A 27,992-nucleotide genomic window follows, 5' to 3' on the forward strand; every position below is an offset into this window, starting at 1 on the left:
AATTAAGAGAACTGCAGTTGCGTTGAATCATATGGTCCTTTAGAAATATATAATCCGAAATAACAATCAAAGTGTTGAAGAACTATAATTTAGCACACACTATTTAGAAACAAATTAATTACGTTTGCACAGTAAACTAAATTCGAACGAAACAAAATAAAACGAACTGGCATTATCAACCAATAGCACGGCGCTGTGGTCGGATATTTTAGTAAACCAATCACGTCTTCGTACAGGGCTACCAACTTTCATTCATTGAATATCTGTTGAAAGGATAAAGTTCATTGGATTTCTCTTGCACGGTCCTTTAAAACTTAGGTTCCGTGGGCAGTAGACGCACTTTGCTGTGCTTGGAGTTGTATGATTCTTTCATGTTCTACATTTGTAAAATTTTAGTAGTGCCTTTGTGTCAAACAGAAAGAGAAATCCTACCGATATGAAGATTTGGACGTCGTACCACACTTTTGAGTGAGTGCCATACGAAGAGGTTTATTTCTACTAATCATTCAAGGCTAAGATTTGCAAATATTTTGCAATGTTTCGTTCGTTGTAAAATTATTCCGGATATGGCTACACAGCGTTTCTAGAGTTACAAATTTCATTGAAATTTCCAGGCACCCTTGGGAGACAGTGGTGAAAGCTGCGTGTAGAAAGTATCCAAATCCAGTAAACCCGTGTGTTTTGGGCACGGATGTTGTTGAGAGGCATGTCAAAGGGGGTATCCTGTACTCGCACAGGCTCGTCACCAGCGAATGGCGACTTCCAACTTGGATTGCACCTGTAAGTTTTCGAAAAACACCTCAATTATTTACTCTACACAGTATCGAACATAACCTCTCCAATCGACACAGATTACCAAGATTTCCAATTAAAACCCGTTAAGCATAATTAATTTAGTAAAACCAGATTGAAACCATACATTTACGCAAAACTACTCATACTGCATTAACTGTCATTCATTTATAAAAATATTTTTTTTCAGAGCATTATAAGGCATTGGTTATATGTTAGTATAATTACAAATTTAATCCAATTATATATAATGCATATTGCTCTGGCTAAATGATATCATGTGCATTATACTCGACCATATTTTATCTATATAGAACTATTTCAATTGGATTATCAAGATATCTAATTATCTATGGCATTCATACATGTAGTCGGTATATTTCCAACACTCTTGCATTGCAATGCATCATCAATATTTCCTGTTAATCAGTAAAGAACGTGTCAATGAAATATTAATCCAAAGTACGCATTACGACGTTCGAGTCATTAGAGTGGCTTCAGAATGAATGCTCAATATTGCCCACTCATGACTCAATTGCTCTTCGGCCAGAAGTGGGGGAACTTACGTACAATTGAGGAACGATTGCGTGGGAAAAGTTTCATTATATTTCAGTCTCTCAAATCTTCCAGCAAGCTCGCTGTAGTGCACGAAACGGCCGCGTGAGCGCTGCCGTGAATACAAGGTCGCTACACACATGATTCCAGTGGTCGATCATAGCGGGGACTGATATTATTAACCTTGCGGAAGCTTTACCCGTGGCACGGCTTATCGATCGCAGCACGCGCTCTCGTGGATAGGTCACAAAGTTGTCCATTCACGATCTACTTTATCGGGGTGACCTTTTCGACCCTGTCCGAAGCCGTGACCTTGGGAAAACATTTCCCCGAAAAATTTCCCGTCCGAAATTTCCATAAACATCGTGTCTTTAATTCTCGAACTCGCACTTAATTTTATTTTTAGTTTTAATTCGGTCATTTCCGTTTACGCGACAGCTCGAGCGAAGTTTCGAAAAAGTTTCCTCAATATTCAGCCGAGGTATCACGTGCAGTTACGTAGGCCGGGCACGTGGAAGAGTATTGGCGATCTGCCTTTATCTGCAACTCAGGAAGTCGTGTTCAAGCTTACGCAATAAGATTCATTTTTGGGCACTTGTACGTCATACGCTGAAACTGATTTATTGCACTCGGTTTCATACAATCGCAAAATACAATCTCGCGTAGTCTTAAAGTCGCATATTCATTATTCGAATTTTTCGAGTCCGACTTCGAGGAATTAGAATTGGAAATTGGCTTAGCGTTTCGCCGTTCGTTCTTGCCAACTGTGGAAATATCATCTGTACTATTATTTTCTATTAACACTTTGACATTTTATCTGCGGTAGAAATACTTTCGCTGCCGTCAGCATTCGTTCCTTAACTGTAGATACGACGGGTGTCGTCGACGAGAGAACGTTTTATAATATACATCGATAGATCCTCGATCGAATAATTTCGCCAAAAGTATACGGTTCCGTTCGCACGTTCCGCTCGTAATCCCGAGGTAGAATATACCTGTCTACGACCACAGACCATATGTTAGTTAATCTTTAATCCCCGTCCAGTGGGATAACTTACGTAACTCGCGCGGTCGGCTCATTCGACCTCGAAGGAATGGTTTCACTTACCCTAATACCTGTACTTAATTTATGATACCGCGAACTATGAGCTTCCGGGGAATAATTTATTCGGATCCATTAGGGGATGTAAAGAATCTCGGCCCGTTCAAACGATCGTCCGTTACACTCTGGGCAACGCTATAAAAAGCTGTCGATGCTAAATAAAAAGATCGTCACGGTGCAGCGACGTCGTCGAACGTCCCCTTAAGCCCCCGAATCGAATAAACACGAGGGTATTAACTCTGGCCGGGTAATACCTGTCGACCTAGTTACCGAACCGTGTACCATACAATTTTAACAACTGCAGTGAAAAAAGCTGCGAGACCGCAAGAAGACAAAGTTGCGTAGCGTTTGCAGATCGTCGAAGGTGGTTTTATATCGAACCCCGAAACAGAGCTCCCCTGCATTTCCTCCCCCCCGGAATCGAGCAGTTAAAACGAGCGTTACGTTGCGGTGGTTGGCTCGCAATCCGAGTCCCAAACGCAACTTGCTTGTTTCATAACTCTCGCGGAGGGACGAAGTTCGCTATCAAAGGGTGGGCGGGGGTAGGATAGCATCGGTTGGCCGTTGTAATCAATCAGGCGGGACAATGGGCGAACAACTTTCGTTTTAAGCGAGCGACGCCAACCTCCCCCTCTCCCCCCCTCCTCGGGGTATATTTACCCGAAAGTTGGACCCGTCGTAAGAAATCAATCCACACACGGGGCTTTGCATCCCTTTCTTTGCCGGGGCGCCGCGCCGGTACACAGACAAAACAGTTCCCTGCCCGTTTGACCGAGCAATCTATACGAACAGCGGGCACTGGCGCACCCAGGAAATTCGAAACTTTCGACAACGACGAGCAAGAAGAAGAAGACGGGGGGTTGGGTCGCGGGGCGTTCTCGAGGCAGGGAATTACAAAACAACGACACCGACAGTATCAACTTTCATAATGAGCGAGAGACCCCCCGCTACCTCGGTGTTACGCTCTTTGGCAATCATCCAGCTAGACGGCTGCGTTTTGGAATACACACCGGGGCTCTCTTAGAGCCTCGAACCCTCCTCGTCCCGGCTGCTCCTTCCGAATCCAACGCCAGTGGGCGGAGGATCCCCCGGCTTCGAATCCTTTTTGGCTCGGCGAATTGCTTCCTTTCGCAGGATTTTCTATAAGCTCGGCCATTTCGCAAAGCCGTTCCCGTTGTGCCGGCTCGCTCGGCCGAATGCCTCGAATCACAGTCCCGTATATAACGAATGCACAGCAAACTGGAACGCCGGGGGGGATAGGGGGAGATCGGCTCCGCGTTTAGGCACTCTTGAAATTACTTGACGGGAAGGGAAAGTGCGGAGGCTCGTCTCGATTTGAGTTAGCTCCTTCGTTCTCCCTTTTTTTCTTTCTCCACCACCAAACCCCCGTCGCCCTTTATTCGGCTGCTAACTGCTTTCTCGCAGCTGCTGCTGCTGCTACGACCAACATTTCGGAGCAATTGCCCGGCTCGCTGGTATTAGGGAATCCCACACTTCGGTGGGCTTTCGACGAAAGTGACCGCGCGTTTGTCGTACCTCTTTTAATCGTCAGTCTTCTTAGCGATTTCATCGTGGATGATTTCCTTCGGGTAACGAGATCTTATATTATAGAGTATGTTAGAGTTATACATAGAATTGTTAAGCAGTTAGACGAGCATACTTGTCATGGACAAGTGGCAGTATTTTGTGTTGTGACATGCGTAAAAAGCAGCGATCTTTGGCTATTTAAATTTGTAATTTTAGTGAAAACAAAAATATATTTTCAAATTTCAACATGTTTAGTGTATTTTGAGACCAATCCTACGCGAAGGTGTAGGAGGAGGAAAGTGTAGGTTTTATAACAATGGTTATAAAAATAAGATCAGAAAAGAGTCACGATATTGGTATTTTGCTATCTTGTATCGTTTCTTGCTTTGTCGAATAGCACTCTACAGCAGCAATTTGAATTTTTAACTTTTATAAGTATTTGATATTTCCTTCAATTCATTTATTTTGTATGTAGTTAATGTTAAAATTGTTAATTTTATAAAATAAGCCGTCTTAAAACCGCTGTAATAAAACCGTCTTTTTGATCGAATATTTTAACAGCGACATTTACTCTGTGTTTGACGAGTATACTCGTCATCGCTTGATTCTCTCTGGTTAATTTGAATCATGATCGCTATACCTATGAAGAAAACATCGTCTATGGGTCGTGTTGGATTTATCTGATAAATATACAGAAATTATCTGCTATATTACTTCGTTGAATTATGAAGACAGCGTAGCTTTTTAACTTTCGATTAGGTCATTACTATCGGTCTTCAATTATTTGTGCCTCGTCACTAATCATCCAGTGATACAGTAAATACGAGCCTTATTCGTTCTTCATAATAAAGTCGTAATTATATCGAATATTATTCCACAGTGTTTGACTTAATGTCCCGATTTCGAACAGGTCACTTCGGTTGCAAACTCGATTATAAGAAACGAAAATAAGATAAGAGCGTATTTCTTCTTTGAATAATCGACGATGAGATAGGAATATTCTTAGTTTCTTTGAACGTGTTTACACGTCGGTACTCCGCCTAATCGTTTCCATCATAAATGCATAAAATTCGCGGTCTCCTATGACCATAGGCGTTTCGAAATTTCCGCTAGATGTTACGCGATATTCAACGCGATACGAAGCGACAGGATCGCCATCCTTCGCAGGGCAATCAAAATTACAACGTCCGCCGTGCTATTGTCATTGCAGCCTCAATCATTATTTACTGCTTTCAGTAATTATTCAGTCGCTGGGAACGCAATTCCGCGGAAGCCTATTTGTTTAACGTAATTTACAGTGCCGGCCGTTCACATGAATATATTACACTGTTGCGAAGATTGTATCGAGTTAAAAGCAAATTAAAAACTTGATTTGATACGCCAGCAGTTCTCTTAAACTTCTCGGGGAAACTTTTCCCCCGCGGGTTCTTAAAAGGAGGAGAAGATAGTTTTTAAGAAATCCAGCGGAGAGCACGGGTCTCGGGAGCCGGGCGAGGCACGCTCGAAACGTTAATAAAAACGGATCAATGTTTACTTTAAATTTGCTGTACAGCCCATTTCGTCACGTTCCGTAAATGTTTATTTTTTCGTGCCGGCGTCGGAAAAATTAATGGCAGGATCGTGGCGCCGTGGGTGTTTAATTCATTACTTGCGAAAACACATGTGTATCGTCCGGTTATTGCGGCGGTTCGCACGGCCCCCGGTAATTGAGGCATTATTAATCACAGAAATATCAATTATTAGGGGACGCAGATGCGGCGACACTTCGGCCGGGTTAATTATTCCGGCCGATTCATTAATTCTTAAAAATGAAACGCCGCGCGTTTTCGCGATCCTGTTAATTGCGTTTGCCGCGATTCGTCGCTCACGCGCGGCTCTACACAGGCGAAATACAGTTTAGCTTCTGAGAACGGTTTGCTTGTAATTTATACTCGCTCTGAAAAGATTCTTTTGTTGTTTTAGTTGTTCGGCCATCGAGGACCGTGCTACGCCAGCGAATGGAGCGAGGTGAACCCGGAGACGAGAGAGATGGTGGTCAGAACAGTAAACGTGAGTACGCCCGACGATTTAAGAAGCGTAATGGCGGTGTTTGATGGCCCGTAAACATTTTATACACTCTCTTTATTATGAAAACGTTAGGACGATTAATTATTCCCCGGGCGATTTTTCAACGGCGCGCCGTTTGCCCGGCGATAATTTTTAATCGATCGTAACCGATAAATTCAATTATCCCCTCGTTTGTTCGGCCCCACGGTAACTAGTTGACCAGAAGTAGTCCCGCCATCGATCCGCACTTAATTCGCAGCCTCGAACCAAATATGTATTACGTATGACGTTTAATCAGCCGAATGCGCCGCGCCATCGAGCGCCCCGCTTATTTCATTACATTCGCACTTTATTACGCACATATTACCGGACAAAGTACTTCGACCGCATTCGCAATTTATCTTCTTGCTACGTGATAAATTGAAGACCGATACTCGCCGTGCAAATGCTGCTTTGCGCCGGATCGTTGAATCGCCCACTGAACCGCTCGAACGGTGCAAACGAAAGAAGATAATTTCCCTGCGATCTATAGGGTGCCTCTCTTCTCGACCAACGCGCGCCAACCTTTTCGATTGCAGTAACTTTTCTCTAATTCGCGCTATATATATATATATATATATATATATATATATATATATATATATATATATATATATATATATATATACGTTTTTTATACGTTGATAATGAGCTACTACAAAAACGCGAGCCGCGGAGCTCGAATAATCGTGTCACCTTTTCCCAAATTGTCCATTTTTGTGCGCGATCCGAGCGCGAATTAGAGAAAAGTTACTGCAATCGAAAAGGTTGGCGCGCGTTGGTCGAGAAGAGAGGCACCCTATAGATCGCAGGGAAATTATCTTCTTTATATATATATATATATATATATACAAAAATATATATAAAAACGTATACGTGTAAAAACGTGTCGCGAGACTCGAATAATCGTAACTCCTCTTCTCAAATTGTCCATTTCTGTGCGCAGTCAATTTCGTGCGCAATTACTGTACTCCCAGAATATGTCGCGCGAGTATTGAAGTCAAAGGAGACTATTCCGATCGCGAAGAGATATTTCATCGAGTTTGTTAAATCGAAGTTTACCATTTCATTTGCAACAACCTAATGCGAGCGCGCAATTCACGTAAATGCTTCGAACTGAAGTAACCCAGTTTCACGTTTATCGAAGAACTACAGTTACTGAAACTCTAGTCAAACAAGAACTTATATATGTATCCGTACCACGACAGGCTCAAAATATCCCGTGTATGAAACGAAAACAGAGGCATGTGTCGATGCACGTCGCGCACCTGTGCAATGAAACGCGGCGCCGGAAGGATTGCGCCTTCCAACGTTTGCATTAGCAATTCATTTGCCGGGTGAAAATAAATTTGATGAGCGAAGGACGGCACGCACGGCACACGTGTACACGTGTAATCGAACAATCAATATACACCGAGTCCCAATCGAATCGAGATCAGCAAGGGTAATTGGAAAACCGGGCCGATGCAATTTCACCTGTGGAATTACTCGCGACCCTTTCGACCGATGTTTGTACTTTCCGCGGCCGACGATAGTCTGGGCAACTAGCGATCCATAGAACGCTTTTTATCCTCCTTCTACCAGAAGATTGCAGCCGATTCGACGTTTCAGCTCTTACGTTTATTCTTCGGCAGTTACGTTTATTCGCGTCTACACAATTCGACGACTTTCGTTCTGTTTATTACGAAGACACGAAACAAAATGAGCCTTTTTTTATTTTTAAGCATAGTATTATAATATTATATACTTTGAGCACAAGTATTACAAAATTTCTGAAGTTTCACTACGATCAGACATCCCTTGGCCATCAGTTTCTATAAACATTATTTCGTACAAACGTTTTTCTTCGTCAGAAACGTCATTTAAATTGCCAAAATTGTGTTCAATAGCGAAAACTTCTTAACACCAGAACTAGAACCCTGATCGTAACTAATGTATATTGTTTAATAACAATGAGAATATTTGATTTACTTAAACTTCGTAGGATTACTATTATAATGTATGCTTGAACAAAGAAGTTTATCTAAGAATTTCTCATAGAAACTTTTTCATGATGTCAGGAATCGTAAAAAAAAACAAATCATAAACCAGTCATTTTGACTGGTCGGTAGTTCTAGCGTTAACGTTGTTACCGGGGCCCCGTAATTGGCTCCTCTGTCCTAGTATAAACACAATTTCCAATCGATACGAAACAATGGCTTTTTCGATTTTCGCCCCTAGTTGGGCACGCCGTCGCGAGGTGCGGGGGCGTAACATCGCATCGAACCGCATCTGGAAAGTTGGATATGATAGGTTATTGATGCGCGCATTACCGAGGGTTGCATAGCTTCGTGGTCTCCTCGGAGGGATGCGCCCGGAGGCTCTCGGGAAGACAGGTCGGGGAACGCCGCAGGAAAGGGAGAAGAGCACCGGCCGTGGCTCCTTGTAAGCGTCAAAGATCGTTCTCTCGCTATCGGGCCGATCCTCGGCCAAAGGGGAACCCGGGATGCTCGATGCATTACCGGTATGATGAACGATCCGCAAGTGGCTGCCTGGAAAAACCCTGGCTCCTCCGCCCAGCCTCCGGTTCGTCGATCGTTTTTACTTATCGAGTCGAGACGTGCCGAATGCCCGCGCTATTCGACGCGTCGATCCTGCTTTTACGCGCGGTGAGTCGCCAGAAACAGGACGCCGAAATCTCTGCCCGAATCTTCTCCTCCCCAAGGTCGTCTGAAGGTCATTTGTACGTTGAACCATCGCACCGGTCGCTCGGGGGCTCGATATTTTAGCACTGCCAAGTATTTTTCTTTTTTTTTTGACGAATCACTTGGAAGCAGGGATTTAGCGAACATCCAACATTGTTGGACATCAGGGCTTGAATGAAACTGTTGTAATTTTTAATTGGCCCCGATGTAACAGTTATTTTTTTACTTTTAACTTTTCCGTTTTAACGACAGAGAAAATAAATCCAATAAAATGTAAACATACTGGTATATTTGGTGGAACGAGTATATTTACTTTATTCTTTATTTATTTTATTTTTGTTTTATTTATTTTACTTTGAAATTTATTCACAGCGATCTTGGCGGTGGTATTAATGAAAACACTTTGGAAAATATATCGCTTCTAAAACTAAATGATGAACAGCGAACGTGTGTGTACACAATGGTTCTTTATTTTGTCTAATTTTCCTTTCGATATAAGAGTACAATAAATAATACTCAAGTAAATTAATAAATAGCATAAAATTTTATATTTTATTTAAGGATATCCGTTAAGAGATAAATATTCCTTCAGAATTTGTATCAGTTGAATACGTAATAACTGTAAAAATTGAACTTTTCTGACAGAATTAAAATGTTAATGTAAAAGCTAAAACAGAAAACGAAATAATTCAGCAGTTGAAAGTTTACCAAATAATATACATTTATAAAAGTTTCCAGTTAAATTCAAGCCCTGTTGAAAATCACTGGACTGCAGATCACTTTATGCATTTCTCGGTGAATTAAGCGAAATTAGAGGATCAACTGCAGAAGAACTAACGTAACCTTTCTGTAATGTCCTCATCGATCACGTACGGAACATAGCGCCTCTTTCGCATATGCACACGAGTGTCTCTCTTTCCTCGATTCACCCTGCAGATGCAATGGAGTTATTCAAAACTTCCGCATATCCCCGGATTAATTTTTCGGAAACACTCGCTGCGTGATTATTTACGAAGAGCGCGAGACTTCGGGAAACGTAAAATTCCGCGGGCACCGTTGTCGCGAACATTTTTATTTTCGCCAGGTAAACAGTCGCAGTTCCAGTCCCTGAGAACACCGGTTGCCCATTTATCAGCTGTTTTATGTGTAAGTTCGCTGTTTGCCTCCATGCATCAAGCAGCGCGCGTTTACGCTGGCTGCTCGGTGTGGGTGCAGCCGAACGAGATACAGCACGAATTCCGAAATACGTGCTCATTCCTGGAATAGCGTGTTTGATTGCATCGCATTGTATGCTGTTTTTCCGAGCATTCCCGTGCCATCTCTAATGGCAGTGTCCCTTTGAACGTTATGATTGTCCTTAGATCTCGAAAAGTTGGAAGCGCGGATCGGAATAATTCGCAGACCTGCGCGACCTAATTAGCGGTGCGAAGCTCCGGCGAAAATATTAATCCTCTTAGTGCCAACCAAAGGAGTCGTGTGTACCGGAGCGAAGTGTACCAAACCTGTTTGACGTAGTTTGGTAAAGTTCCGGAAAGAAAGTATAACGATTTTGCAAAACCTGATAATTAGAAAATTCAAAAGAAAGGAAGCAACGAAACCGTGTAATCATTAAAAAAACGTTTTCTCGGGAGCAGCTAAAAAATGATATATCGTTCGACGCTGGAAGAGTTAATACCGTTGTAAAAAATGACTGTTACCATGGTGACTCGCGTATCCTAGCGTGATGTACGTAAATAAAACCTAAAACTTTAGGCAAATACAGCGCTACCTCGCTTTTTTACGCATTTTTAATCCGTTCCAGCCGTATTCCACACAAAGGTCGTACACCAGACAAAATTTTCCGCGTCCAAGCAGGACGTGCACCAAGTTGGACGTACTCCAAAGCAGACGTATTACGAGGTACCGCTGTATAACTTTATGAGAAGAACGATTTTAATAGAAGTTGGTGTTCTTTTGGTAAGGTCCTCGTATATAGCCATTAGGGGCGCAATGATATCCAGACTCCGGGAGAAGGCCTCTGTGTGTGCATACAGAGCGTTCCATAATTATATTAGCACCCGGAAAGGGATGATTCCTGAGGTCATTTGAAGTAACTTTTTCCTTAGCGAAAATGCAATCCGCGGCTTCGTTCAGGAGTTATTAACGAAAAACAGTGACCAATGAGAGGTCAGATCAGCTGGCGCGCGGCGGCCGAGCCAACGAGCGGTCGAAGCCCAGTTCCGCTGATTGGCTCGGCTGGCGCAAGGCGGCGCCTTCTCTCATTGGTCCCCGTTTTTCGCTAATAACTCGTAAACAAAGCCGCGGATTGCGTTTTCGCTAAGGAAAAAGTTACTCCAAATGACCTCAGGAATCATCTCTTTCCAGCTGTTAACATAATTATGGAACACCCTATACAGCCGAGTGAATTCCGACAAAGACACCTCGGGCGAGGAGGAGACACCTAATTGATAAATCGGTTCGAGGAAAATAAAAATCCGGGCTGGAAAAGAAGAGACCGTGAGAGGAAGCCTTATTAGACCGGCAGCTCGTTCATCGTCGGCCGGCGACGGAAGTCCGCGTCGCCGCTGAACATCCTCGACGGCCTCTTTCCTGTTGTCGTCTTTCCAATTAAGGTCAGACGGCGGCGGGAAACGCCGCGCGATATTTCCCCGCTGATCGCACCACCGTTGCGTAATCTACGGGGACGCGTTTCCGCGTTTCCAGCACACGCCGTGTGGGCTGGAGATGAGCTTCAACTAAAATTGAACAATTCCCGGCGGGACGTAGACGCTTTCTCCTGCCTATAGCTGTCTGTTTGGCGGGGACGCGGGGGCGCGCGCGCGGAGAGGATGCCGATGCGGCGCTCCTGCCTCCTCCTACGCCGCCATTTCGAATGTATGTACGCACGCCGCGCGAGGCCACGCACGCGGACAAACGAATACAGGGGAACAACGTACCGGAGAACCGTGCCCGTGGCCAATGTATTCTGCATAAGCCCGACGGAGTCAGGACCAGGTTATAACCCATCCCCGTTGAATCCCAAGAGGGAGATATCTTTTAGCAATTTACCTCCCCCCGACTACCCCGGAACAACCCTCGTATACCAGGCCGTGTTGCATACGTTACGCGGGATGCATACGTATCGTGCCGCTGTTGGAACGTAATGCGGTATCGTATCGTTGAACCTAAACGCATCCGGCGTGTATGCATCGGCTGCAACTTGAACGTAATGGGGTTCCAGTCCTGCCGGCCGGACCCACCTGTCCATTAGCCGCTCGAGGCTTTGTAAAAATCCTCCGGTTTGTCTCGCAAGGAAAAGTTTCCGCGTTCCTTTGACTCTCGGATGCGTTACAGAGGGACAAAAAGAGATACAGTAAATTCTCCTTAGTTCCTCGTCAGCTTTTAAACACATATGGACAATTTGGGAAGAGGAGATACGATTATTGCTATTCGAGCTTCGAATAATCTTGAATAATCGTATCTAAACGTAATATAAATCTCCTCTTGCTAAATTGTTCATTTTTGATTGCAAGTTGTAGGAAAATTAGGGAGAATTTACTGTACATGTTTTTCTATATTGGGCCATTTTTATGTTTAGAAGAACAACCCCTCGAAGTTTGAATAATCGCACCTCCTCTTGCCAAATTGTTCATTTTTGTTTGCAAGTTGTAGGAAAATTAGGGAGAATTTACTATACATGTTTTTCTATATGGGCCTGCTTTTATATTTAGAACAACCCCTCGAAGTTTGAATAATCGCACCTCCTCTTGCCAAATTGTCCATTTTTGTTTGCAAGTTGTAGACAAATTAAGGAGAATTTACTGTACATGTTTTTCTATATAGGGCCATTTTTATGTTTAGAAGAACAACCCCTCGAAGTTTGTAGGATGAAATACGAAGGGCAGCTTAACATTAGCTGAAATATTATTGTGAAACTCAATATAAATTTAATTCGTGGCATATCTGGATGAATGAATAACGTTCTTCTTGTCGTTCGCCCTTATCACGGGATAAACTACCCTTTATCGTTTAAATGTACACTTGAAAGACTTGGAGTCCGCAGGACGATTCATAAAATCTTGAATAATCCTCAGATTTCGTGCTAACGAATTATTGCACGATAAGATATTAGCAGTCAACGAATGCACCAACTCGATTAGTAAACGTCACTGGTCAAAAGGCTACGCAAATCCAGCAATTATTTAACCGAAAGCGAAACAGATGTTTCTAAAAAATAAGCCGTTTAGAGTTTGGCATCGTTGGCCGGGACTTTTGCGAAAATCACGTCGGAGAATCGTGATCGGTTAATCTAAAACAATGCCGGCGCCAGCTCGCGGGGAATCGAGTTTCAGCGGATACACGTGCTGCCAGAAAAACGATGAAACGTTCTCCCTGCGCGGCGATACGTCCATGCCGGCGGATGGATATTATCGGATTATCAAACGGACATATTGCAACGTTGCCACACACGTGACGCCCGATCGCGTTAAGTTAATCGCGTTATTATTTAAAACTTGCTGTAACCCGCGCCTCCCCCTCCACCCCTGAATTCGATGATTTGTAGTCGAGTGTTCCGCGATCGATACACCGGTCGGTCCATTAGGATTTATGCTGCGCTGATGTCGCCAGAAAAAAAATCGCGCCTACGGATTCGAGGATAGATGGTTTCAGGAAGCGGTGGGGGTGCGCGGGGATTTTAGTTAGCCTGACGGTGAACTGCGTGTCGACCTTTTTATTTGCTAATGAGATGTCTCAATTGATTAGTAGTTTTTGACGAGTATGCACTTGTCACGAAGAAGCGACGCTATTTTGTGTTCAAGAATTTTCCGTTTAAATTGCAATTTTAGTGAAAACTAATTTGATCTGAATGAACAGTTCCGTATATTTGGAGGCCAAGACGAAATGAGACGAATAAATAAACATAAATAATTACTATGGGAAAAGTGTATGTATGAAAGTGGCGGGTTTCTCAGGTCATTCGAAGCAACATTTTCCTTTGCAAAAATTTTCTCCGAGGCACCGTTAACGAATTATTAACGAAAAACAGTGACCAATGAGAGGCGAGCTCAGCTGGCGCGAGGCGACCGAGCCAATGGGGGCTTCGTGCGCTGGTTGGCTGGGCCGCCTCGCGTCAGCTGTACTCGATTCTTATTGGCCACTGTTTTTCGTTAATAACTCGTTAACGGTGCCTCACAGAAAATTCTTGTAAAGGAAGAAGCTGCTTCAAATGATTTGAGGAACCCGCTCTTTCCGGATTACGAGACATTTTTGGGACACCCTGTAGTGTTCGGCTTAGATAGTATACTCTAGAATTGTTGATTAAATTATGTTGCAGTAGTTCATTAGGAAATGATTCTACTAAAAATATTAATATAATAAATTATTCATTTCTTCTAAATCGAAACAAAATTTGTTTCTTCCGTTATCATAGTCGAGGAATGGAAGTAAACGGAGCCACAGAAGAAACGAAAAATTGTCTCGTTCTGCCATGGAAACGATTAAGGACGAAGAATTGCTAACTAACGCAACTGTGAAAGAAATCGTAGGTGCAAGCAGTTAACGATATTTGTTACTTCGAAGTGCTCCATTTCTTTATGAGATACTACTCGCTTTAGTACCGAACTTGCCCTATAAAAGTTTGACGGAATTACGACCCGTTAAGTTCCGATTCACGGTACACGCAATTACGACTCGAAAATTAACTATGTCGCCGAGTAGGTTAAGGGACAGATCGGCCATATTGCTACGGTAAAACCGAAAGTTCAACACTTCATCAGCTCGAACTTCTTTATTTCCTTTCTAATTTTATTCTCACCGCTGCTGTTTCGATAGTTTCCTCGGAGACCGGGGACCCATAGGAACGAAAGTCAACGAGCTCGTTCCCCACACGGGTAGAATAAACATTTCCGACGGAAACAAAAGGACGTTCAATTTCCCGGCTCCCTGCGGGGACCATCGTGATTTTTCTTTTTTTTTTCGTTCTACTATTCCCAGCTCTTGAGAGCAACGGCGTGGAAAACACTTATGCAATTACTGCAGCAACCCGATTATCAGAACCGAAGTTCTTCGTTATCTTAACAACGAAGACAGTAAGCGGATTCAATCTAGCAGTGAATCCTGACTGACACTTTAACCTCGGTGTCTCCGGTATTTGGCTCCGAGTAACTGCTCTTTTATCCGAACGTTCTGATTAATTCCTCAATTCTTAGCAGTGTCTTTTCCACTGGACCCTGAGTAACTGTTTCCTTATCCGAACGTTGGTTTTTTAAATAATTTCTCAATTCTTAGCAGTGTCTTTTCCACTGGACCCTGAATAACTGTTCTCTTATCCGAACATTAATGTTCTAATTAATTCCTCAACTCCCACGCAGTGTCTTTCTCGTTGGGTATCGAGTGACCATTCTCTCGCCGTTCTCCTAACGTTCGTGTTCTGCTTAATGGCTTATTGGTTCCGCTCTTTTTCTCTTATCCGAACGTTCGAGTTCTCATTAATTCTTTAATTTCGCGGAGTGTCGATTGGAGTCGACTGTCGAGTGTCGGTGTTCAGCCAATAATTTGAGTAGGGAAGAGCGGCGGCGAATGATTAACCTCGACACGGGTTTTGGCTAAAAAAGCGTCGCCGAAAGGGGATACGTCGGGCGGCCTCTTTGTAAATGAAAAGTCCCGGCGTTTGATGCACAGTTTTCCGAAATCGTTTGAAACTGGACGCCGATAGATCAATCAAGCCCGGGCTAGGTGGAAACGGGTGCCGGTTCGGTCTGGCCGCAATACGTTGCCGCGCACGAAGCAAACCGGAACGATATTTTAGCCCCGCGACGACCCGTGTATTCCCTCTAACAATCCCTCCTTCGCCCTGGCACGAATTTCCGTGCGTGCAGGCGCGAAAACCCGAGACACACGGGAGAGATAGAAGGATGGTTGGCGGCTGGGCCGCGAGGGGGGACCGAGGGTGGGGACGAGGACAGGGGAGAACGGTGGGTGCCATCGGACGAGAATTAATAACGGACGCGTGTATCGGTGATGTATCCTGGCCGTGTTCAGGGACTCCCCGTGGACTTTGCTGATGGAGAACTCGAGAGGGTTGCGTTTGGGTGGCGCGGCGCTGGCTGGCTGGTTGGCTGACTGGATGTGCCGGCGACTGAATTATTGTACGGCAGGCCCGGTAAATCATAAAAACAACAAATTGCGCGCGGCTGAACGCGCACACGGGAGATCCGCGGCGCGTGTTCACCGCCGCGTATTTCGCGCGGCCATTTTTCTACGGGCCGGCGCACGGTCTGCAAAAATGCCCAAATGCTCGCCACAGATCAAAGTGCCTAGGGGAACATTAAAAACCTTTGCGAACGTACCGTCTCACAAGGTTTTCAAGGCCGCTGGTCACAATGTTAGATTAACATTCTAACCCTCTTGTGTCGATAACCGAGTACTCTTTCGCACGCTCTCCTCAAAATATTTTTCGTTCCCGGTAAAATATTTCAATTTTAATATTAATATTAATCAATATCGTTGTTATTTGGCACATTTTCCATCGATACATGGATGAGTTAGAATCATAATGGCGTAACTCACATTTTCCTCATTGTGAGAAACACGGAGCGTTGTCCTTTATTAACGTTTGTATTGCTCTCTCTCTCTCTCTCTCTCTCTCTCTCTCTCTCTCTCTCTCTCTCGCTGACTAAATTTATTCTTAAGACAATCTAGAGTCGAGTTAATTTATAGTAACTTCATAATTTATTTGACTTGTACTTTTAACATTTTGATATGCGTAGATTACATTTTAAGACATAAGTCAGAATTTTCGAAAATGTGGCTTACACTCGTATGTTTCGAGTCTACAATTTTGTTAGCAGAAAAATACTGAATTTGGGCGACGAAGTTTGATGTACGTTTGTTCAATAACCGGGTCGGGTACCCTTATGGAAGAAGAGGATATAAATTCCCCAGACAATTATTAAAAATAATATTTTGTTGCGATAATAAAGATAAAATAAATAAAGGTATCCTGCTGCCTTGCACTTAAAACATCAATTTATTATTTTGGACGAACATGGGGAAGATATTCTTTTGGAAATATTGTTTTTTAGATATATTCACAAACACTTTCCAAGTAAAACAAGTATGTTTTGCGGCGTTTCTTGTTTGTTATTTCAGATGAAAGTTGGATAAAATGACGTTTCTTCATGAAACCGTATATTCCAAACTCCGTACACGCTCGTCCATGATCATGAAAGTAATATTAACGTTAAGATTTCATTGTTCAGTCATTAAGGTATAACCTTTAATCGCAAAATTATCCTCCAGAGTGTATACAGATTTAAATATGATGAAATATGATGATTATTTTATTACAGTTCATAGTACATATTTAAACGAAGGAAAACAGAAGTAAAGATATAATTTAGCAATGTTAAAATTTATTTTTCTAGCTAATTTTTGTTCCTCGTTATAGTTGGAACTATTACTTACTGATATCACGACTCGGATGAACAAAATTCTTTACCTCGAAAAATCGTGGTTTGGTCAGCTTTTGGCCGTTTTTGCACAGTGTGCGGCGGTCTCCCTTCAGCCAGCACCAGCAATTTTCGAGCCGATTGAAATATGGAGTCGCGGGACGTCCGTCGGCTTAATGAAAAATGGTAACTTCCGGCCGGCCGGCCGGCCGCCAGACGATCCGGCTCCGGGGGACGTCCGCGGCTGCGAGCTACGCCTTTTGAACCTCTTGATCCGCGCGAATCCTCGACCCGGTTGTCGCGCGCGACACCCCATCGAGAACGTGATCCGACCGGCTCTGGTCGAGAGAAGTTTCGCTGAATGGATATTAATGATCGCGAGTCAGCGACACGGAAGTAGATTCGGTTTTTCGGCGGAGCGTGGATCCCAGCAGAGAGAAAGAGAGAGCGAGAGAGAGCTCTGGCGCTCTCGGATGCGCGTTCCGTTCTCCCTAAATGCGTGCGTCCATCTGACACAGCTTGCACCGATTTCAACGAAATTTAACAGGCTGATGACCATTGAAAGGCTTGATGACCAACATCGGCATTATTTGAATATCAGAAAACTTGATCAAAAATTGAATCGGCCTGGCAAGAGTAGATAGCACAGTCTGTCGCAAAAATTTGCAATGTTTTGCAACCCTTAGCTTGTACGTAAGAATGGACAATTATGAAAATGAATCACAAGGCTCGATTAATCGAACCTGCTCTTCTCAAATTGTCTATTTTTGTTTCTGAGTTGAAAGTCAATTAAGGAGAATTTACAATAATACGGTCGCACATCCAACAGCAAGTACGGTGCATCGACAAGCGTCGCAAATTTTTGCGACAGACTGTGCTATCTAATCTTGCCAGGGCGATTGAATTTTCGATCAAGTTTTCTCATATTCAAATAATGCCAATGTTTTAATTAACACGATAAATTGTAAATGATTCAAAAAAACGTCGTAGATCATTGATTTTAATTTTTGCTTTTTAATACTTGTAATAACAAGAATGGATTCACATTTCATTGCTTACCTTATACTTCGACGTATCCGACAGATTTACGCAGCACCAAAAGCAGCTGTTTTATATTAGTTCACGAAAGTAACAACAAAAGACTTTTATTTTGATTTTTAACGAGCGTTATTTACGATCTGAATGATTGTGAATTAAGAAGTTAGTGATCCGTCATTGTGACGGGTTCCGACATCCGTCTGACAGTGGTCCCACTGCGTTTCCAGAGGAACTCGAGACTACGGAGAGTAACCGTCGAAAGTTTCACTCTCAGATGGACGGGCCCGCCTTTATATTTCATATGGCCGGCGAGGATATCGACTGGGGCTTACGCTGGCTCTCTGTTTGCTCAGAAGTGTACACAGACGTGGAAACAAGTAATTGAATCGAACGCGCAAGGAAACCGCGCGTATCCATTCAGTCGGGAGCAGATGACTGGGAGCACGGCCGCTGCCGCCACCCCCGGGCCCCCATCCGTCCCCCCGTTTACACGATCTAATACGGATTTGTCAGCACACGATTCCCAATCTCCCCGAAATCCGCTGAAATCGCCGATTACCCCGGGCTCGGCGAGAGAAAGCCCAAGGACCGAACTCTATCGAGGTCGATCCAGCTTCCGACGTTACGTCGTGGTAGATTTCGGGCTTCCGGCCACGGCACCCTCCTCTTCAGGCGTCGAATCCAACGACTGAATCGACTGCATACCCGCACCCGAACAATGCTGCTCTCCCTCCGTCGACCTTACCCACCGATAGCCCCCGGAACTCGAGATCGGTAAAGTCCTCTCAATTATGCGGCGATGCTAATTACTCGCGAGTGCACACTGAAGAAGGCTCTTTAGCCTCGCACAATGACCCTCCACGGGGCGCGGTCTACCCTTCCGTTTCTCCCTGCCGCCCCTACCGTCTTCTAGCCCCCCTTCCCCTCCCCCGTACCTCCTCGTCCACCCTTCTCCGTCCTCGTTATATTGCCGAAGGATGAAACGGAATCACGAGAATTCTTGATTGGAGAACGCCGCGCTCGGTGTTTGCGCGATAGTTTACCTTCCTTTCCTAACAATGCCATTAGTGCCTTCGGCCAGACCGACGGGTTCTTTCGATGCTCCAAATTCTCCGCGGTAATGCAGTAATCCACCCTGCATACCGATTTTTCCGGGAAATCTGCACCCACCCCCCTCCCGTCGGTGATCCAAATGGAACTTCGATCCGACGTCCGTTTGGGAAATGTATAACTGGCATCGGTCACGGAGGATGTTAATCTGATTTCATCGAATTCATTTTGGTTCTTCGCGTTTTATTCGATTTGATTTGATTTGCTGGCGAATGGCCATTTTATGAAGTTGAAAACAAATCGAAGCGAAACAAGTCCTTTATCATGTTCATCTGTGATCTGGATATAGTAAGTTTTCTTTAATTGAAGTTCAGATCGTGCACAAAAATGGATAGTTTGGGAAGTGGAGATGCGATTATTGGAGCATTGCGACTCGTTTTTATAATTGTTGACTATCAGTAACTATAAAATAAAATAATCGCATCTCCTCTTTCCAAATTGTCCATTCTTGTGCCCAATCTATGTGTCAATTAGGAAGAATTTACTGTACATCGATATTAATTTCAATTAATTTCCATCAATTTCAATTTTCTCCAATTGTCACTCAACATGTAAAGAGAAATCGACAATTTGGGAAGAAGAGACACGATAATTCGAGCATTGCACCTCGTTTTTCTAATTGTTGACAATCGGCGACTATAAAAATGAGCCGCGAGTCTCGAATAATCGTGTCTCCGGTTCGCAAGTTGTCCATTTTCATTTACACGTTGAATGACAATTGGAGAGAATTTACTGAATTCAGCATATGTAGCGAGAAAGTCAATCGTGGTAGCTCCTGACAATCGTGAATGTATGCATCCTCAGAAAGATCGATGCAAATATTTCTACCACGCCTAGATCGGTCGTTCTTCCAGCGACTCGGATGTCCTAAACGTGAATTCAATTTCATAAAACCCCAGCGATGCCGACCGATCAACCGCGCGTCCTCCGTGTTTTACACCGCGGTTCAGATTGTCGTTAACAACTCCCCGGCTAACAGCGCTACTAAACGTGACCGTGCCGCAATGCCGGGGCAAATGAAAAGCAAACGCCGTGCTTGCTGCAGAGACCGAGGGATTGGCAAACATCGGTTCCGACGCGGGGCCGACGAGAAAAATTTCAATTAACCGATGCGCTAGGATCGGCGGCGCGGCCCGGTTGCCGGCAGGATCGACGATGTACACTTTTCGTACTCGTCGGCTTGGCCCGGCGCAAGAGAAAAGAAAAAAAAACAGACGAGAAGAAAGCGAAAATTAATTACTTCGTCGTTGACGCCAGGACACGGGAGCTGCGGGATCGATCGTTCTCCTGATAGGATTAAATCGCGTGCCGGCCGTTTACCTTTTTCGCGTTCCCTTTTACCCGTGTCTCGCTGATACCGACGCATCGCTCTTGTTTCTTCCGAGCCCGTTGTAAGACGACAAAGATGATTACGTCGCTCTGAAACAATCGTCCGACGAGATCTCCTCCGCCCGACGAGCCACGTCGGATGTTTTCCGCGGGAAACGGATTTATCTCGACGCTGAACCGAGTCTCTCGGAAACTAGACTCCACGCTGGGAGGGGAAATCGCTTTTGGAACAGCGCTGGCCGCAAATGGTGACGTACACCGAGTACCATAAATACTCGTAGCCTCAGTGTTTAGAAGAAAGTTCGTCGAAATCAAGTGATACGTTTATGATTTTGCGATAAATCGTGTGTTGCGATTGTCACATTACAGAGACTACTTGTATCAAATTTTCGTAAAATTGAGCGATGAATAAAGAAAATATTTCAATTTTCATCTTCGTGTTATGTAATATCAGACCACGAAAGTATTCGTACTATATTTTAAGAAAGTCATTTGTGTTTTGTTCCCATTGTCGTTTCATTGGGTCTCTGATCATGCGAAAAGTACCTAAACATTAACCATATTATTGTACAATTATATAAATTTTACTAAATGTCATTAAAGAGATTGCGTAATTAAATTGAATTCTGTGTATTCATTAATTCTGTAGCTTATATTTATTATATTTATTATATATTATATCAAAAAAATCGCAAATCATTATCACTTTATTTAACACCAATTTCTTAGTTATTTCGTCACACCACCTCGATGCTTCATTTAATCGATATCTCCAAAATCGATTTTTTCCAATGAGTCGAAATGCAACGTTTTTAATTAGCGAGACGATACAAGGGAATGTTGAAGTGGAACGCCTGTTTCGTTGTTTCAAAAGTGGTGTATCACCTTCGTTCATATTCGCTTAGAATATGAGACGCTACACGATACCGAGCGAACCGGTGACTGGTTTATCGCAATTTGCGGGACGATTTCGTCCAATTATTCTTCGGCAGTCACGTACCGAGCAATTTGTAAATTGAAGAGCGAATCTAGGGACACGCTTTGACTCTTGTAATTGCGGAATCGCGACGGGCGAGCCGGCTGCCGTTAGCCGGCTGCATCGAAAAACTCGACCTTATCGCGCTCGCCGTGACTCGTTACGGAAGCTACAATGAGAACCTTTCGTCTTGCCAATTATAGTCCGGTCGGTGTCGGCCTCTCCTCCCTCCCTTTGCCCTTTCATCTGTTTTCCGTACATCCTCGAGCCGACCGATCCACTGTCCCGGGACGCTTAAATGATAAGGGCCCCCCCCGGTCGCCGCGCAAAGTGCTAATTACTTCCACTGAAAAGAACGCCGCTTACCCGCCCCGTAGTTTTCACGGCGAAATTACTTCTAACTTCGCGCCGGGATGGGCGTAAATCGTGGACAAGCCGCGTAAAACTGCCCCGCTCCTTTAAATAAGTCACAGTCATCTGCTCTGGGCGGCGCTGTAATACATTAAAGAAGGGCGGGCAAGAATAAAATGCACAGAGGAGCGGGGCAGAGAGAAAGTGCGAAATACGCGTAACACCATTGAAGCGCTTTCAAACGAACGGAACGGGAATGAAACAAACAGAAGTTCTTGCAACCTGATGGATGCAGCGGTCCCGTCAATACCCGCAGAACAAAGAACTGCATTCGGCCGCGTTGCACGGCGTCGCAGCGATCGTGCCCAGCGAATTAAAACCATTTTCCCTAATTCGCGGTCCGCGTAATTGATGAAACGCCGCGCAGCGGAGTGTTTGCTCGATTCCGCTGGCCAAAATTATACATCGCGGTAAATGAAATATTGTAAAAGAGCCGTGTTCGCACATCTTGGCAGCCAATATTTTTTGCATCGTTACCGGGAAACCTTACGGTATCCAATGGTCAAAAAAGGGCACCGGGGCTTGCTTGGAGGTTTGGAAAAATTTCATTCATGAAAATTCTACTATTAGGATACATTGCAATAAATAATAGATCTTCTTTAAAATTGAAGAATTTTAGACGGAAGAAAAATAGAAAAGTGAAAATGTGGCTGAAAACTGTAATGTGTCTAAAAAGTGACTGCAAAGAAAAAATGAAGAGAAATAAAAATAGATCGTATTTTAATAGTAGACTCATATTATCTTTTATTCATATTGAATAAATATTTCGAAGCCCGTCGCGTTATCTAAAAACGTATCTATCGAAGTCTTCACTCAGTTGGAATAAAATCGATGATAATCTTACGCCGCGTGGAAAGCGTTCCAGAAAAGGTATTTTTACCGTGTAAAAGTCTGAAAATTGAGCTTGGGCCATAAGTTACCGCTTCTCGGACCATTGTGCGCCGTCCGAATCGAAGCGTTAATTTTTCGAGCGGTCGCAATTGTGTCGGGCAGCTCGCAAGATTTCGGGGTTCGAGGGTGGCGGCTGGAGGGTGGAAGAGAGCTGCGTGGGGCGGGCTTTTCGTCGGTCGCGGTGTAACACAGTCGACTTCACTGATTGCCAATATGGCGGAGAGAACCGCCGCGTCCCTATATCTCGACCAGGCTTGATCCACAATGCGCCCCGGGCGTTAATTCCCCCGTGAAACGTATTGCACCCCCGCGATTCAATTGTTCCAGCTCCGCGGACACAGCGCTTCACGCTGCACCGCGACAAGGCCAACGATTCGCGTGCGCGCGCGCGCAGCTCATAATGATGCAATTTTCGGAGTGGCGAGTTTCGCGTCATCGTCATTACCCGGATACAGACCCCCCCCCCCCTGGTCCCCTCGCTTCATCAGCATCGGTGGAACCGAACTTGAGACGAACGCGATTGTTGCGACCCACTCGTCACCCTTTGAGTTTCTCTCTTTCTCTCTCTGCCTCTCTCTCTCTCTCTCTCTCTCTCTCTCTCTCTCTCTCTCTCTCTCTCTCTTTCTCGTCTTTGTCCGGACTCGTTTCTTTTGCACCGCGTGTCACTCTAATTATCTCCTTTGTCACTTCACACCCGGGGATCGCGCGCCGCTCGCGGAACAGCTAATTTACTTAGTTTTTAATTATCGCTTTTTATTCGCGTTACCGAGACACCCTGTGTGTTTAATTGTATCGCCCTGCTTGCACCGGCACGCGTGGTTCCGTCTTTATGCGGCCCACAGAAACGTCGGAACGAGTGTATAAAGCTTTAGGTTTGCCTATCGTCCGTGTGTGTCTTTTCGTTTTTTCAAAGTTGAAATTTTTTGGAGCACGTCGAATGCAAATATACCGCCAGCGGGTTATGGATACCGGGGGGATGAGACGACCGTTTCGAATTGAAATAAAGTTTCCAGATGCTTTCATTGGCAAGTAAAAAATTGTTGAGGGAAATCTGGAACAGTGAAATACGAATATAGAACGATCGAGTTACATATTAAACGTATCAGGGGAATTGGGACGACCGTGCGTGGTCATACAGTTTTGTTATGTTATTTTAAGCTATGCTGATTTAAGACAATTAAGGATTGGTATGTTGGCGGTTTATTCTTACTTTCATATATCGTTTGGTTGGCTAAAACCGTTGATACGAACTTGAAATATTCGTGTAACAATCTCTTTTATAAACCTGATTTTTTTATCTCGTCTGATTGTACTCGTTAATTTATCCGATCTTTTATTAAATTTGGATTTTTTCTATGGTTTTTGAGCACCTACAGACTCAATTATTCGGAAATAATGATTAGGTTGCGTATTCGATGCAGTTTTTACAGGAACGACTATGTCAAATGCAAAACTCTAAAGGCACTCGAAAAATTTGAGAAGATTTTTACATTGTGCACATCTTATTGAAACGATCGGAAGAGAAAAGACGTTTCCACCTAATTTATGTTTCTTACAGTTAACTTGGACAATTTTTATTTTGCATAAAGACTCGCATTCTAATAATGTCGTTAACTTGAACAATTTTTATTTCGCATAAAGATTCGCAGTCCAATAACGTTTCTTACAATTAACCTCGGCAGTTTTTATTTCGCATTAAGATCCGCAAACTCAATTCCACTGCGATCTATAATTTGTGAACATACGATCCAGAGAGCCACGATCCATACGATCCACTACTAAATTACATGTCAGTAGATATCAGGGAAACGAGACGACCATAGTCGGACCACTCGTCCACTCTCGGCGTTACGAAATCAAAGAATGCGATTGTCTCGCACTGGGTATAAGTTTCGATTGCGCAAGAACTCTACCGACAAAATGACTGTACGTTCTCACGGAAGCGGAAGTAGAGTTTTTTTTGACTGGTCGTAAAACGGCTGCTTTTATTTCTCAATCGATGGCTGAGGTAACGAGGCTCGACAATGCTAGAGAAGCGGTCGGCAAGCAGCGATTTAGTTCCGTCACGAGGACCACTGCGAGCCCCGCTGCCGAGCTTATTTCGTTGCATCGATTATTCAAGGCTCTACGTCACTTTCGTGGAAACGTTTTATCTCGATAATGGCAGCTAACCATCTATCCGAAGGTTGCTAACCCCGCGTGTTGCACAACACGGTCGATACTGGAACACGTAACTGAAATAAGAGACCGCCGGCATCCGATGACGAGAATCGTTGCAAATTCTCTTCTAATACGGGCTCCCATTATCTTGCATGATTGCAGGTGAGCCTGGGTAAGCATGTCTCCGTTGGAGAGGAAGTCCGGTACAAGCCGGACCCCGAAGATTCCGGGAAAACATTGTTGACGCAGCAGGCTGTCATCTCCATCTCGGGTGTGCCACTGATCGACCAGCTGGAGAGGCTACTCACCATGACCATCGAGCAAAACGCCAAGAAGGTCAGTGACTTTATTATCTGACTGTGTGAGGTTGTTACATTCGATTTATTACATCATATTAATCCCTTGCCATACTTCGACGAGTCTGACTCGCGATGGAGATTCCTAATAATAACCTGTTAAGTATGGACGTTATTTTGTTTTTTTTTTATGTTGGAATAAATTTACCACAGAAGTGACCAAGCAAAATTGAGGAGACTGTTCGAGTTCCTCTCATGATTTTTGAACCTTGATTTCTATATCGTAAAATCTGATTCGCGATGGAGATTCCTAATAATAATCTGTTAAGTATGAACGTCATTCTATATTTTTATGTTGGAATAAATTTACCACAGAAGTGACCAAGCAAAATTGAGGAGATAAATTTTCTATATCGTAAAATTGATGAAGATAATTTTTATCTTGCATGTAGATCTGCAGTACATCCATTAAAACGAATAAAATTCGCGATCTTTCTCTTCGATTTTCATCGGCTAAAATTTGTTGCAGAAGAAACTTTTTTTATTAGATTTTCAGAATCTTCTCGAGCCGGTCTTTCATTGATTAGAATTTCGGGATTAATTCGATTTTTGAAGATTGAATGGATTAGGACTTGTGCGACCGTCGTTGTTTAGTTGAGAAGATATAAATGTTGAAGTTCCAGAAACTGATTCGATATTTTAGGTCTTAGATGCACTAGGATTCGTTCGATTCTCGTTGTCTAAAATTTATCGAACGGATGCAAATGTTGCAGTTCCTAGAAACTTATGATATATATTCTATTTGTCCGTAAAATATTAAATTGCAACGTTGCTTGCTCGAATATACTACGAAACTTCGAACTTAAATGTCTCATCAAATCTGTTAAGACACATATACTTTTTAAGTCTATATTTCACTGAACCATGTACGGTCTACGCAACTGTGTTAATCGCTTACACGAAATTTTATACACCTACTAAATTTCTACGTAAACAACACAAAAGAGACTTTTCGTCCACAAATAACTAAATCAAATGAAATGGAATCAATTCGACTCTGGAAGCATACATGAACGGACTGGAACTCGCGCGGTTTTCATGCCGAAAGGATGTCCAAGGTGTGAATGCGAGCATGAAGCGTGAAACGTCAGTTTCATCGGGTGGCCATCGCTTACATATATTTTATGAAACACTTGCCGTTAAGGGGCGCCGGTATGATCGATCACAGAGGATTTGGAGCCGGGGAGTTTCATAAAAGCTAGCGAATTACCGTGAAGTCGCGGCATCCACAGGTGCCGGGTAAAGTTCGCGAGAGTAACAAAGTGTTTCTGCGCAATTGGCTTTCAGGGGCGGCAGGCGATGGAATGGGTGATCGAGAAGATCCAGTCGGACGTGAAAGACATCGCGTCTTCGGCCGTGAAGTCGACGGACGATCTGCTGAACCAGACGCGCCGGCAGATCGACGACATCACGAACATTACGAAGCGAGGGATGGACGACCTGCAGAACGCTGCTAAGAAATCCTTGGACGACCTGCAGAACCTGACGGTGCCACCGCCGACGCAGTCCATACCGAAATTATAGCTAATGTTTCACGTTAGCTTCGATCTCTTTAACTAAACGCCGCGTAGAACCCTTAGATGGAACGATTCGACTTCTCGGACCGAAGATTCTCGAAACAGAAAAAAAAGAGGAATCGAGTAACGCGCTTGCAACATCCACATTGTACCAGCCATTTAACATGTTACTCCATGAAACATTCCTATCGGGATCGGCTGCGCAGGGAGCAAACCGTTCGGTCATTCGTACAAATATTCGGCGCGTCTCCAAACGCTCGTGGAGCAGTCAAATATGTTATCGTCAGGACTTCGTGAAGAACAAAAACTGAATATTCGAAGAGTAAACGGTGCAGAGCGGCCGATCGTTCCGCAGGTGCTGCTTTAGCGAAAGAGATGCGTTAGCTGCGGGCGGATAATTAACTCGATTTAGCCGATTTTCAAAGATACCGCGTTTACCCGGTGGATGGGCAAACGTTTTGATAAGTGAACCACGAATCTGCGCCAGTACAGTATTTGTATGATGATGTGTGTAGGTTACCCTCGTCTGCTGGATTCAACAGCCCGGCGCTCTCGGGTTCCCGGGCCCTCGCACTATTCCTATGCTGCACCTATCGAATAACCGAACGCGATGTACGCATCGAAAGGAATCTTTCGATCGCACGGCGTTCGATGTTCACCTTGCTCCCTTCCCTGTGTTATTAGAAGCTTACGTTGCCCGTCCCTATGTCTGATCTTGGAGCCTCGGGTTACCATATTTAACCCGTTAAGCAGAGGTCGACACATATTAACGTTGTATCCCTCGATCATTCTCACGCGCGGCTTCCTAGCGGTAGTCAAAGTATCCTTAGCGCATTAAAGGCGGCATTGTTTCTGAAGCAAGGCCGGAAATTTTAGAAAAATGCAGACAATAAATTGTTAACCGTCTCGTGATGTACGTTCAGCGCACCTTTTGTAACGTCGATTAGCATATCCAAGTTTAAATCCGGCTTAACTCGTCTACGTGCGCTCTCAGGAAAACTGTAAATAAATGCAAAATTACACGATCAAA

The 27,992-nt window shown here is 44.0% G+C and overlaps 1 protein-coding gene across 1 annotated transcript; it reads left to right on the top strand.

Annotated features, from left to right (window-relative positions):
* The first annotated feature begins 267 nt into the window (after positions 1-267).
* slmo (PRELI domain containing slowmo) lies at positions 268-27,992 on the top strand. Its single transcript, XM_033477956.2, has 5 exons — positions 268-468; positions 615-780; positions 5,939-6,025; positions 25,252-25,425; positions 26,733-27,992. The coding sequence occupies exons 1-5, from the start codon at positions 437-439 to the stop codon at positions 26,967-26,969; spliced, it is 696 nt and encodes a 231-aa protein (XP_033333847.1). The 5' UTR covers positions 268-436; the 3' UTR covers positions 26,970-27,992.

The sequence above is a fragment of the Megalopta genalis genome, chromosome 4 (assembly GCF_051020955.1).
Source record: "Megalopta genalis isolate 19385.01 chromosome 4, iyMegGena1_principal, whole genome shotgun sequence".
Taxonomy (NCBI): Eukaryota; Metazoa; Arthropoda; class Insecta; order Hymenoptera; family Halictidae; genus Megalopta; species Megalopta genalis.